We start from the raw sequence: 13,322 nt of genomic DNA on the forward strand, positions 1-13,322 counted from the left end.
CAAATATAATTAGTGGTTCTATGCAACAATATTTATATGTGAGTAGTCTTTAAGTGCAATTTTTTGGAAGTTTTCTGGTTTATTTTCCGATCTAATTTGTCTAAAATCCGAAAGGGATTTATTGAAATCACAAGTTTGACAGGTGAACTATTTAGAGTCAAAGTTCCCCAGAGGTTTTTGAGGGTGTTGAATCCATATATGCAGTCAAAAAACCAATTTAAACAATACAAATCAACATTTGGCCACAAAAGTTTTTGTCGGATTTCAATGAGAAATGTGTCGAAAACTCAAACAAATCGCACTTAAAGAATACTCCATTTATATGTGTTGAAGAGTATAACCTTCTTCAATCTCTAGTTGTTTATGTCGCCACAACTTCTTATGTATTGAGACAAATTAAACGACTCAACATTAAAATCATGTCAAGATTTCTTCTTGTTTCAACATAGACACAGAAAGGTATGATAACATGCCCCCTTCTAAAGGTTTGACAATAATTAATTTTTTGAACTAAGCTTCCACGTATCACAATGAGGCCTATTGCCTAGATTTAGCATTATGAGAGGTTATGACCAATTGAGGAATTTCTTTTGGGGCCTTTATCTTTACTAATATTTGTACAACATTACCACATTTTGCACACTAGGAATAACTCTCAAAGCCTTTACCAATGGACATAAAAAGGGCCTTAGACTAGGAATATGGGCACCATTACTATTATTTGTATAATAAGAATTTGTATGAAGAAAGGAGAAAAATGTGTTTACTTCTAAAATGAAGCTTCTCATGCTCAAGGGCCATGAATTTGGCATTGAACAACCACATAGATCTTCTCTAACTAATTTTAGGGATCTATGGGATATCAATTCCATTAGGAATTTTTTCACACCATGTATAGGAGTCAAGGAATGTACCACAGGTAGGGGAGGTAAACAAGGGAATTAGGCCTTACAAGAAGCTTTTTAGTCGCAATGGCTATGAGCTAGAATTTAAAATCACATAGATATTCTTTAATGGATCTTTGATAAGAAGTATTTCTCACCACATATGCGAGTTAGTGTCTGTGTTATGGTTAGGATAGGAAAAAAAGGGTCTCAGTTCCTAAATTAATCTTTCTCATGCTCAATTGCAATGAACATGACCTCTAGCTAGGAATATGGGCATTTAGTATGTTTTGCATAATAAGAATGGGTCTCATGGCCTTTACTATGGCCAACGAGGGAAATTAAAAAAAAGGGACTTAAGTCTTAAATAATGAGTGGCCATAATTAAAAGGGCTCCAAACCACACATTAATTATATTCTTTAAGGGATATTATTTAGCATGTAGAAGGGATGTTTCAACTATTCAAAGGTTTTGCAAACCACGATTGGGTCTTAGAGCCTCATCATTGGATCTTAATGAATTTAGGAGGCCTTCAAATCACATATGATGCTTACAAGTGTAGGCTTTGTCAAAATAGGAACATAAGTGGCTTAGGCCTTATTTAAATCTTTGATGATTAAACTTTGAGAAGTAGTTCTCAAAGAAGCACTTGACCTCTGTAGGGCATCTTAGGCCTCTAAGGGAGATATTTAGTGTCATTAGTATGTTTCACATAGTAATAATGGGTCTCAGGCTTGTACCATGCATCAATCACGCATTTGGCGCCACGTGGGGTATTTTACTTTTCAACAAATCCACGACACCTTTGTTGCATTAGGATCTAGTGATCTTGTTTAAAAACCCTAGAAAACACCTTTGAGACCATCTACTAGCACTAGTTGGACTTTAACTTGAGATTTCCCAAAAACTCAATGGAACGAATTATGAGGGTTGCTTGGCCAATCCATTCTCAGCCTAAGCCTATTTGGTGATGAAGGGAAACTAGCTATAAGATATCAAACACCTTCCCTCACACACACGCATGGAGGCTCTACATTTGTAAAGGTTTTCATATGTGTTGTTTACATGGTTTGAATATGTGTTGTTAATGTCAATCATTATTAATTTTGTCACTTATTATCTAGTCATATATTTTAGTCCGAGACTAAATTAGTCATTTTAGTTAGTCACTTTTAGTTTGGTCACTTATTACCTAGTCATATATTTCATCCCTAAACTAAATTAGTTGTTTACATTAGTCATTTTTAGTTCGGTCACTTAAAATTGCTCAAATTGAGTAGTAATTCATTTGCAATAATTGTGGTGACTAACTTTTTTAGTCACCTAGTCACTAATTTCATCTTTTTCTACTAGTGAGAGCATTTTTCCAACCATGGCTATGGGACTAATAACTCAACCCAAGCTAAGGAAACATGAGAACCAACCGAAAACACAACAATGAAACGAACCCACAATCACCATGGCTATCCAAGAAATGGCAAGGCTAGGCAATCCAATGTCAATCCCAATCATCCTCCATGCCAATGATAGATCACAACCAAAAAACCAAATGGATATGCCATGCATGCCAAAACTAGTGAAGGAAACATACATGTGACTCAGTACCTGCAAGAAAATCTAATGTAGTTGCGAGTGTCTAGGGACTTGTTTTCCCAATGTTGTGCCTACGACTCCAGGATTTGTACCACATTTCAGGCCCAGAGCCCAGGTCACTGCCCAGAACTCAATGTCACCTTTAGAAATGAATTTACACAATAGAACAATGATACATCTGCAAAAACATCAACAAGGACTAGACTTAACCCCTACTAGCCACGACATGCATTTCGTCAAACATGTCACAAACATAAAAGCTACAGGTCTTGATAGCGTAACTGATCATAGGGGTCTCATACTTATTTGAGAATCGCTAAGAATCATTGATGCCTCAATACATTAGCTGTAATTTCATGTATTAGGCCATAGATACATTGTTCATTCATTTACAAGTAAAAATATGATGAGAGCCATACATAGCCACTATCATAATACATGTTCATAACCAACATAATAATAACGGAAATACCAAGGAAATAATAACCATATGATCCACATATAAACCAGTATAATACTCATGAATTAACAAGGAGAAATAACCTCATATTAATGATGCAAAGGCCAACCAGGTTCAAGACTTCAACGAACCACTCGGCCATAGGCATGGTTGAGCCAAATCTCTCTTTAGCCAATCACCCCCGTGCCATATTCCAAGCATGAATGTGGGATCTCATAAAAAACATCAATCAAAGCCATCCAGAGCTTCCAGAGGCCAAACCAACTTAACCCATTAGACAGTGCTTTCACCTCGCGATCACACATCAAAAATCATCACTAGATTGGTCTTTACTTAAGACTTCCATGGCTCCAAAGCGCTTGTTCCAACCAAGCCTCCAGGACTAGTAACTAAACCCACAGCTCGTTGGGCTCGAGAGTATTTTTCCAACCAAGGATCTAGGACTAGTAACTCAACCCACTAAGGGCTCCAGAGAATTTGTCCAACCAAGGCTCCAGGACTAGTAACTGAACCCAAATTGGTATAGGGCTATAGAGCGTTTGTCCAACAAAGGCTTTAGGAACTAGTAACTCAACCCAAGCTAAAGGAAAAATGAGAACCAACTAGAAAAATAAATAAATGAACCCACAACACCATGGCTATCCAGGAAATGGCAAGGCTAGCCAAATCCATCGTCAATCCAAAAAATCCTCCATGCCAATAATAGATCGTGACCAATAAACCATATGCATATGCCATGCATGCCAAAACTAGTGACAAAAACATACATGCAACTCGGTACCTACAAGAAAATCCCACTGTAGTTGTTGATCGCGATGTCCTCTTGCGCTTTCCTACTCTTCCTTTGCCTTCTTGCTCCAAAACTAAAAATATGCTACACTCCTCCAAGAGTGCTCCAAGAAAACTCTGTTCAAGCGTATGAGAGAGAGAATAAAGAGAGAGCTCCAAAAATGAACTGACAAAATTCTGCGAACTGATCCTTAGAAACCTTTTTATTAATGAGGCCTTTATTTTTCTCCTTTTCAATTATTTTCCTTCACTCTCCTCCTCACATGCAACCTGTGACCTTTCACCTCCCTTCACTCCTAATTTCCATTATTTTCATAAATAAATGTGCCAAAATGCCAATTTTCCTTTCCAAATCCTTTGCGAATTTCCTTAGCCATTAATCAATCACCATCGATCCTCATCACTATGATTTTGCCCAACTTTCAGCTTAGAATAAGTGTCTCATCAACTGTGGTTATCAATTTTCCTTTATTAACTTTTACATGAATTTTTTACCAGGTATGTTACAGGGAGGAAAAATCATATTCTCTACAACTGGAAGCACTTAAAAGTGTCCCAAGATAGAACTTAGGCTTGCATTTTGATGAATTAAGAAGACATTTGACATTTAGAAGGTACCTTGTAGTGTATTGACACAACAATATTTTTTAAATCCAAAATTAGGAAACTAGAAGTAAATGAATGTGTCAAATTAAAAGGAAAATAATTTTCAACCGGGACCGTTAAAAATACTCAAGAATGAGGCTTGGGCGTGGATTTTATTGAACAAGTCAAATTTAATTAAAAACTAAGTACCAATTTTGAGAACACTCTTGCAGATAACTTAGAATGATTTTTAAAATTATGAAGGAGGTTTTTGTCAAATATAATCTCCAGGTATATGCTCTTATATTTTGAAAAATGCCTCTATAAAGCTCTTGGTGGACATTTTTCAAAACCCATTTTTATAGTTTTACTCTTTGTTTTTTCATAATAAACATAGGGTTTTATCCATTCTTTTCAATTATGACAACACTGCTTATAGTTTTTCCTCTGATGGTATTATGAATACTATTTGGTGCCTTTAGGATGATCAAGGTTCTCAGATCTCTTCTTTCAATGGTTTAGAAAAATTGGAAAACCAATTTTTTGAAGATCAATATAAATCCCCTCAAGTATCCTCAATAGTTGAAGTCATTCAAATTGCCCAGTCCTTCCCGAGAACAACTGATGAGGAGTGTAGTGATTTAATGGAGGAAGTATCATTAGAGGAGATTAAATTAATGCTACATAGTTTTTAGAGAGACAAAAGTCTTGGGCAGGATGGTTGCGGTGTATAATTCCTTTTAGAGTATTTTGATATTTTTGGTCTAGGTCTGATTGTTTTTATTGAGGAATCCAGATAGGAGGGCTAGATTTATCCTACTTTCAACTCTATGTTTATGGTTCTCATCCCGAAATCCAGTCACCTTCTCTCATTCTCTGACTTCCAACCTATTTCCATTTGTAATTCTATATACAAATGTATTGCAAAGATAATCACTTTCAGACTTAAGCCTATTCTCTCTAGATACATTTCCCCTGAACAATTTCCTTTCCTTGAAGGTAAACAAATTCATGAGGCCATTCTTGCACAACATCAAAAGTTGAAATTTGAAAGGGGTTTTATTAAATTCAATTTATCAAGAGGCTATGATCGAGTAAATTGGATTTACATCATACTCTTGCTTACTCATCTAGGATTTTGCGTTGATTTCATTAATTTAGATATGTCATGTATTTAGTATGTTTCTTTCGCTATGTTGAGCAATGGTTCGGCTCCCCCCTTCTTCAATGCTCAGCGAGGCCTGCAACAAGGCTACCCCTTATCTCCTCTTCCTTTTTTACTAGTGGTGGAGGGTCTGAATGAGCTTCTCAATTATGCAAAGAGGTGAGAGGCTTTCCATGGTGTGCTTATTGCCCAAAACTTGCTTATAATCAGTTGTTATTTGTGGATGATATCCTTATTTTTTTTTATGGTGATGTCTGGGATACATCGGTGTTAGTGGATCTGTTGTCTATTTAGACATGCCATAGGCATATCTATAAATGTTTAAAAATACTCAATTTCACATCACAATCTTTTTGAGATGTAGATATGTCACATGTCCTGGTTTCTTCCGTACTTCTATAGGCCTATGGAACTAGGCTTAAAATGCTTGGGTTTTTTGTTGAAACTCAATGGTTATTGTTAATAATAGTGGATCTGGTTAGTTGCTAAAGTGGATAGTCGTTTGAATTGATGGAGTCACGGATGATTATCCCGTGCAGGTCACCTGATGCTTATTAAATTAGTGTTAGAGGCCATTTCGTATTATTGGGCCTTGTTAGCTTCAATCCCAAAGTGCATTTTGGAAAAAAATAGGAGATTTTGATCTTTTCTTCTCTGGTCTGGGAAAAATGAAAAAGGGATCTTGCCTTGGGCCAAATGGGACCTCATTGCCAATCCAAAAGCTCCAGGTATTTGGGTTCTAATTAAAATATTTCAATTCTCAAAAGCTTTGGATGCAAAGTGTGGTTGGAGGTGATCTCTATAGATAGTCTGTGGACTTTGGTGGTCAAGCAGAAATATATTGTTCCTTTTTGTCTTCAAGTAGAAATATAATGTCCCTTTCTATCCTGATGATTGGCTTCAGGGTTGGACAAACCAAGATCAAATATTTCCATTATTTGGCTTGTTATCCTTAATTTTTTTGATATTATTGGTAATGGGCTTGCTTAGAGAGTTAGACGGGGAGATAATGTTTTTCTTGGTCTTGACCCTTGGCATGGCAGCGGTCATCGTCACATGCTTCCGACCCCCTCCTCCCCCCTTTGATTTTTTGGCTCAGAGATCATACTTTTTACAAGCTAGCTCATATATCCAATTGAAACCTCTTCTCATTTCGGTGCCAAGGTTGGATTTCAGTTGAATATTTGGGTATCGAGGAAGAATTCAAGGTTTGTTGGCAAGATTATGCACAATCTCTTATCAATAGTCCCATTCATCTGATGGAAAAGCCAAACTAATAATCCGATGCATTTCCCTTGCTGATATATAAATGCCTAAATTAGGCTTCGTTTCCCTCATTGCTGACAGATTGAATCTTCTGGAGAAATGGTGATGGAGGGCTATATGGAAGGCCAAATGTCCTTTGAAATCACAAAAATATTTTTGTGGTGTCTCATGATGAAAACGGTTCGTACTTGGGATGTCCTCCAATGGAGATTTATGTTCGGGTGCTCTCTATCAAAATAATGAGGAAATTGCCCTCCGTATTTTCATGGAATGTCCTTTCTTTGAGAAAGTCTAGTGATTGTTTGAATCTTCTCTTGGACACACAATTCTTTGGTCTGGTACTGACGTAGAGGGGGCATGGCATTCGTGGCACTCTCATCACATCTATCATACTTTCAAATGCATCCCTCTAAATATTTGTTATGGGGTCTAGCTAGCTAGGTACAAGGTGGTTTTCATGGATAAGGTTTCGGTCCCCTGTCACAAAACTAATGAGGTGTTTGCATCTTACTTCCCCCAAGGAAAGGACTCCACTTCCCCTAGGTGATTACCCTAAAAAGTTGATTTTCAAATCTATTGTGTTATTTGGATGGAGCTTCTATAGACATTGGCCATTAGTGTGGTGGTAGTTTTATTTTATTTCTCTCCTCTTCCCACTTCTTTAAATTTAAAATGGGATTGGGTCTAAGATCAAATGACAGAGCGAACGAAAATCAAATGACAGAGCTAGTGAAACTTCTTATCTATAAAAACCTTTTTTTATTCACAAAAGAGAAAGAGTGTTTAGATATACAGGTTTTTATTCACAAAAGAGAAAGAGTGTTTAGATATACACATCATTAGGGACCTAAAGCTATCCATCAACACGCTCACTGACATTATTTCCTCTAGAAACATTTACCTTACTCCTACTCTTATTATTGAAGAGATTATTTGTATTGTTGATTTTTTTCTTCTTTCTCTTGTTCACACGTTTACAAGGAAAGGAACGTTAATGCACAATGCTTAAGGATGGCCTTCATATGGGAAAAGATCCTTGGGTTGTAGTGGAGCAGACCAATCGTCAGTCTGTGGAGTCTTCCCGTCACATTTAAGGGGCTTACTTTTTTGTTTTAAGCAGATGATAACTTTCATATCTCTCGACTTGATATTTTTCACCATCATTTCTTGACAATGCATGCATATACATGTTTTTTAATCTTTAGGGGATTTTAGTTGCACACAGGTCCCGGTTTTGACATTAACTATTTTGTTATGGAAGGTTGATCTCATTAATTGTTATCTATGATATATAAAGGATAGTTAATTATATTCTCTCCTCATGAGTATATACATTGCCACCGATTTTTGTACAGATTATTATTATGCTCTCCACTTTCAGTAAGCCGGTTGGTTGGTGATATTTTTATGTAGCTTAGTTACTCGGTAAAATATTTATACCGTATGAAAGTACACTATTTTGCAGCTGTTTACTATTTTGGAGCTGTTTGGTTTTCTTCATAAATACACTCCTCAAGTATATATACAAAACGTACTTTTCATCAGTTAATTATAAATGAAATTACTTGTTTTTCTCCTTCATATAAAAGAAAAGAAAAAAATTGAAGTTTAACAACTTTAAATAAAATTGTATATACATAACTCTTCCGAGCTTTGTAAGTTAATTACTCTCCTAAATAACAACAACAAAAAAGTCAATAAAACCTTAAAATTTCAAAAACTTAATTCTTATAACAACAAAAAAATGAATAGTACCTTACAAGTTAAAAAACCTAATTATTAGAAATCAATAAAAATAATAAATAAAACTATGTTTACATCGTTAAATATAACTTAGTTCTCTCCGTGTTTGCCCAACAGACTTATCCCACACACAGCATCTTGGCAACTTGCATTTAAATCTGTTCCATTCTTTGCTTCATTAAACATGCTATATACTAAATTAATGTTAAAGCATTCCCTGCAATCTCTATCTTGTTTGAACCGCAGATTTTGCATTACCGAGCTACCAAGTCACTAATGGAATCATTGGCGTTAGATGCAGGAACCGAACGAGTGTGAGCGGATGACACAGAAGAAGATGCGGTTGCAGACGCATGTGGCGATCCAGAACTCGTCATTTTGGTGGTCTGAGAAAGATAGGAACTCACAAAATCAGGCTTTGTGGGATCCGGTAAGTACGTCATGGAATCAGTTGAAAGCATCAAAGTGACCGTAGACATCGCTGGACGAAGATGGGATTCGGTTTGTGTACACAGAAGTCCAATCTGAATGCATCTCGAAGCTTGCGTCTCATCGCACGTTTCAATTATGGCTGGATCAATCAGTTGCACAATATTTCCTCCATCGTATGATCTCCATGCCTGCATTAACACAACGGGTTCGTCATTATGATAAGACTTCGGACATATTCAAAAGATGTGAAATCCTAGCTAGCGTAAATGTTTTATAAATGAACTACCTAACGGTTCTAAGACGTTGTTTAATGGTTGGGTAACGGGGTTGGTTTAATGGTTAGGTGACGAGGTTGGATCTTAATATGTTTTGTAGTCCAATCTTAAATAGGATTATGTATATATAACAGCCCTCATGTTATATAAGAAACACGATTTCTTACCTATACTAAAAGAATCCTGGACAGGACTCTATAGGAAGGAAGAACGTATATAATTAAATTAAAGTAAATATGCTGAGTTCGGCATAGGACGGAAACAGTATCTCACCCATCCTAAAAGAATCTGCATTTCAGGGGACAGACTGTAATCCGTGTTCTTTCTTCCCGAGATAATTTCCAAGAGAAGAACGCCAAAGCTATAAACATCAGTTTTCACAGATAGTTGTCCCCGCATAGCATACTCCGGTGGCATATACCCGCTGCATATCCATTGTACAATGTCAAAGATTACACATTGCGGTAAAAAAAAGGTAGAACTGTATAAGCATAAGTTATGCACAAAGCAATTGTGGTTGTAAATCTTAGAAAGTAAAAACTTAACTGAAAATGCAATTGAAAACAAAGATGCATAAAGTACAAATACAATACTGTCCAAGAAATTGAAAAAGAAAACAAAGATGCATAAAGTACAATTACAATACTGTCCAAGAAAACAAAGATGCCATAAAGTACGTTTACAATACTGTACGTGAATCCTCTTGAAATGAAATCAGCACAGTAAAGCAATGTATTAGAGCGATGATGGCATTGAAATCTTACTATGTTCCAGCAACTCGTGTACTGACGTGAGTTTCGTCTTCAGGGAAAAGTCTTGCCAATCCGAAATCTGCTATCTTTGGATTCAGTTTCTCGTCCAATAACACATTGCCGGCTTTAATATCTCGATGAATAATCCGCAGCTGAGAATCCTGGTGAAGATAGAGAAGCCCACGAGCTACTCCCATTATGATGTTGTAACGCTTTTGCCAATCAAGCTGGCTGCGTTTGTGTGGATCTGTATACATTAATCAATTAATTATCATGGTCTGGAATAAATAAGTTGAAACATGAATGTTTACTATAGATATAAGATGGAAAATACTCACCAAATAAGATTTTATCAAGGCTTTTATTGGGTAAGTACTCATAAACGAGCAACCTGTCTAATCCCTCTGCACAACAACCCAGAAGATTCACAAGATTTCGATGTTGAACTTTTGCCACAAGATTGACTTCATTCATAAATTCCTTCTTTCCTTGCAAAGATTTCAACGACAACTTCTTCACAGCTATGTCTTTCCCATACGGAGTAGTTCCCTGAAATTCAAACAATAGATCAATATGAGGATTTTGTTAAGTATTTATCCTCAATTGTTGCCTTCCAACATATTTGTCTTTAAACTAACAGTTTGCATCCAACGATGACATAAGCCTCCTAAGTGATATAATTTAAGTTTCTAAGTTTCTAACGCCAGCACAAGCTTTCTTCGCCTATGTTACCTTATATACAGCCCCAAATCCTCCCTCTCCCAGCTTGTTACTCTCATGAAAATTTTCCGTAGCAGCTAACAGTGTCTCCAATTTAAATAGTATTTGTGGTTCATGAGGAATCAGTGTGTCTTCCTCGAGCCCATTGCGCTCTATATGACGGAAAGGATATAAATTAGAGAAGACTACAGGAACAATAAATGAATTTTACATATACCTGTTATAATCCACGAACCATGGCTTGTAAAAATTAAACAAAAGTATGTAAAGTTGATTATTTTGATGCTACTGAACAATAAAAAGGTACAATTAGAGAAAAGCATGGAAAGATGATTTTTATAGAAAATAAAAGTATAAAAATAACAAATAAAAATTCAGCAAATTTTAAAAAGCTCATAATTTCCGACAGAAATACCTTTATATCGCCTTCCAAATATGGCAAATTTCAGGAATAGACATACGATTGAGACCAGAACGAAGCCACCCACAACACCTAAAATTATGGGTGTTTTGTTTGTGGACTTGGAGGGCGCAGTCGAATTAAAGAAAGGATATAATTCATAACGAATATTGCAGCTTTGGCTCCAATACTGAATTCCAGGAAGAGATGTGGATATGTTACTGATTGCCCCTGATAGACATTTTGTGCAGTCCTCAGTAGAAAGATCTCTTGTGCACTGGACCAAGCCGTAGATCGTTTGAGACAACGAGTCTGCGGCTGTACCCATAGCAGATCTTTTCGTTACAGGTGCTGCTTCACCCGACAATTTCTCTAAAAGACTCTGTGCAGAAAAGTCAATCGGGATAAAGATACCCGCGTCCCCGCGGAAGCTCTCATTGTAAACGGACCCTATATCTGTGTCCAGTTGTCCAGTGAAATTATAGCTTTCATAACGCAGGAAGCAGTGAAAAGGCCAGATACTACCGCCACTGTAATTGGAACACTTTTGTTGAATGTTAGACTTGGACAAATTCCAACAAGTGTAGCATTCGTCGACTGTTATGTCCTCCCTGCATTGGAAGAGGCCGTATACCTGGTCAGGATTTTGGCCATAGGAAGAGATGTTAAACCCAGTTTGGTTCGCGCCTGCAACAAGAATATCGAAGAGACTATTCAAATTACTCTTAAATGTACTGCTGCTTGTATTGCCAGAGTTGCACACACATGTCGGCGACTCAGTGTCCGCTGCGTTGCAGGTCTGTCCATGAAGAGCAATGATCCAGGCCACAACAACAATGGTCAAGTAGAATAAGGTAACAGTTTGGCCGATCGGGCGCGAGTATGCGAAATTCCTGCCATGGAAGTTCATATTCGTAAGGACTCTGCTCGACATAGGGCAATGGAGAACCAGCAGTGCACAGACAGACCAACAATGCTACAATTTTATACTGTTCTGACGGAGTGGCGAATCATAATAAATTTGTGTATATTGACCATGACTCGGTCCACACGGTTTAAGAATGAGCGACATAAATTTTTACCTTTTGACATATTCTTTCCCAAACTTTTAAGACTTTAAATAACGTAATAAAATGAAACTGTGAAGCAATTAATAAATTAAAGTGAAACTTTATCTCTAAAAAATTAAAGTGAATCACTGCCATTCCAGTCTCTTTCATAGTTTATGTCATTGAATCGCTACAATTCCAGTCTCTTTCATAGTTTTCTTAAGGAATGCTCTAATGACTAAATAATAGTTCCCATATTCACCACAGACTGGGAAACCACAAAAAGGATATTACATAATTACTATAGAAACTTCGTCGAAACGGAAGGCGGTGAACATCCATGCTCCGTCAAAGAAGTACATCAACGAAAACGTGAGGGCAAAGATTACTGTCCTCAGCACGCGCTGCTTCAAATCAAGCATTAAAACTATATTAATTTAATAAAAATTTAGTGCCCAGTGATATTTTGTGTTTTTTTTCATGGTGAAAATGTTGTAATATTTATTTTGATTTAGTCTAGTCAAAATAAAATTAAATTAAATTAAAAAAAAAAAAAAAAAAATTGTTTTTAATTTTTTTCATAATATTTTTTTTCTAATATATCATATTTGAAAATCAATAATTAAATTAATCTAAATCAATCTTAACTTTAAGTATACAAAACTAAAAATTAAACCTTTTTTATTATAAAAAATATTTACATCTTAAAAAAATTAATCCCGGTTTAAAATAAATCCATACTCAATATAATCACAAATTTATTAAAATATCAAATTGATTTATATATTTAAATACCATTTTAAATAATAATAGAACTTAAAAATATTATAAATTAAAAATAATAAATTAAAATGTAAAAACTAAACTAAAAAGATATTTGATCCGCATATTAATTTTTCCTCTGATCCACGTCCTTGACCGAATCCTATTTTCGACTCTTATGTATGTTCGTTTTTGTTTTTCCGCGTGTCCACGTTATATTTACATTTAGCCACAATTCACTTTATAAAGGGTTATATTATTTTATGGTATTGTTTTTATTTTATTTTTAAATTTAAAATATAATTTAAAAGTGGGAAAAAATGTATTTTCTCATTATAAAATTATTATGATTAGTTATATTTTAGTTAGGTTGTATGCGTTTATTTTGGAAAAAGAAGATTAGTATTTTCCTTGAAATTTATGGTAAAAGAGTTAAAAGACAAGCA

At 35.7% G+C, this 13,322-nt stretch overlaps 1 protein-coding gene across 1 annotated transcript; it reads right to left on the reverse strand.

The window, feature by feature from the left end:
* Positions 1-8,500: 8,500 nt before the first annotated feature.
* Positions 8,501-12,099, reverse strand: LOC149174769 (cysteine-rich receptor-like protein kinase 19). The gene is made up of 6 exons (XM_089422689.1): positions 11,081-12,099; positions 10,678-10,817; positions 10,284-10,494; positions 9,958-10,192; positions 9,467-9,617; positions 8,501-9,106 (listed from the first exon to the last, which is right to left on the reverse strand). Exons 1-6 carry the CDS (start codon positions 11,997-11,999, stop codon positions 8,741-8,743), a joined length of 2,022 nt encoding a protein of 673 aa, XP_089278815.1. The 5' UTR covers positions 12,000-12,099; the 3' UTR covers positions 8,501-8,740.
* Between the last annotated feature and the right edge of the window lie 1,223 nt (positions 12,100-13,322).

This window comes from Pinus tabuliformis, chromosome 4_1 (assembly GCF_031772625.1).
Source record: "Pinus tabuliformis cultivar Carrire ecotype Pingquan chromosome 4_1, CPIR1, whole genome shotgun sequence".
NCBI lineage: Eukaryota > Viridiplantae > Streptophyta > Pinopsida > Pinales > Pinaceae > Pinus > Pinus tabuliformis.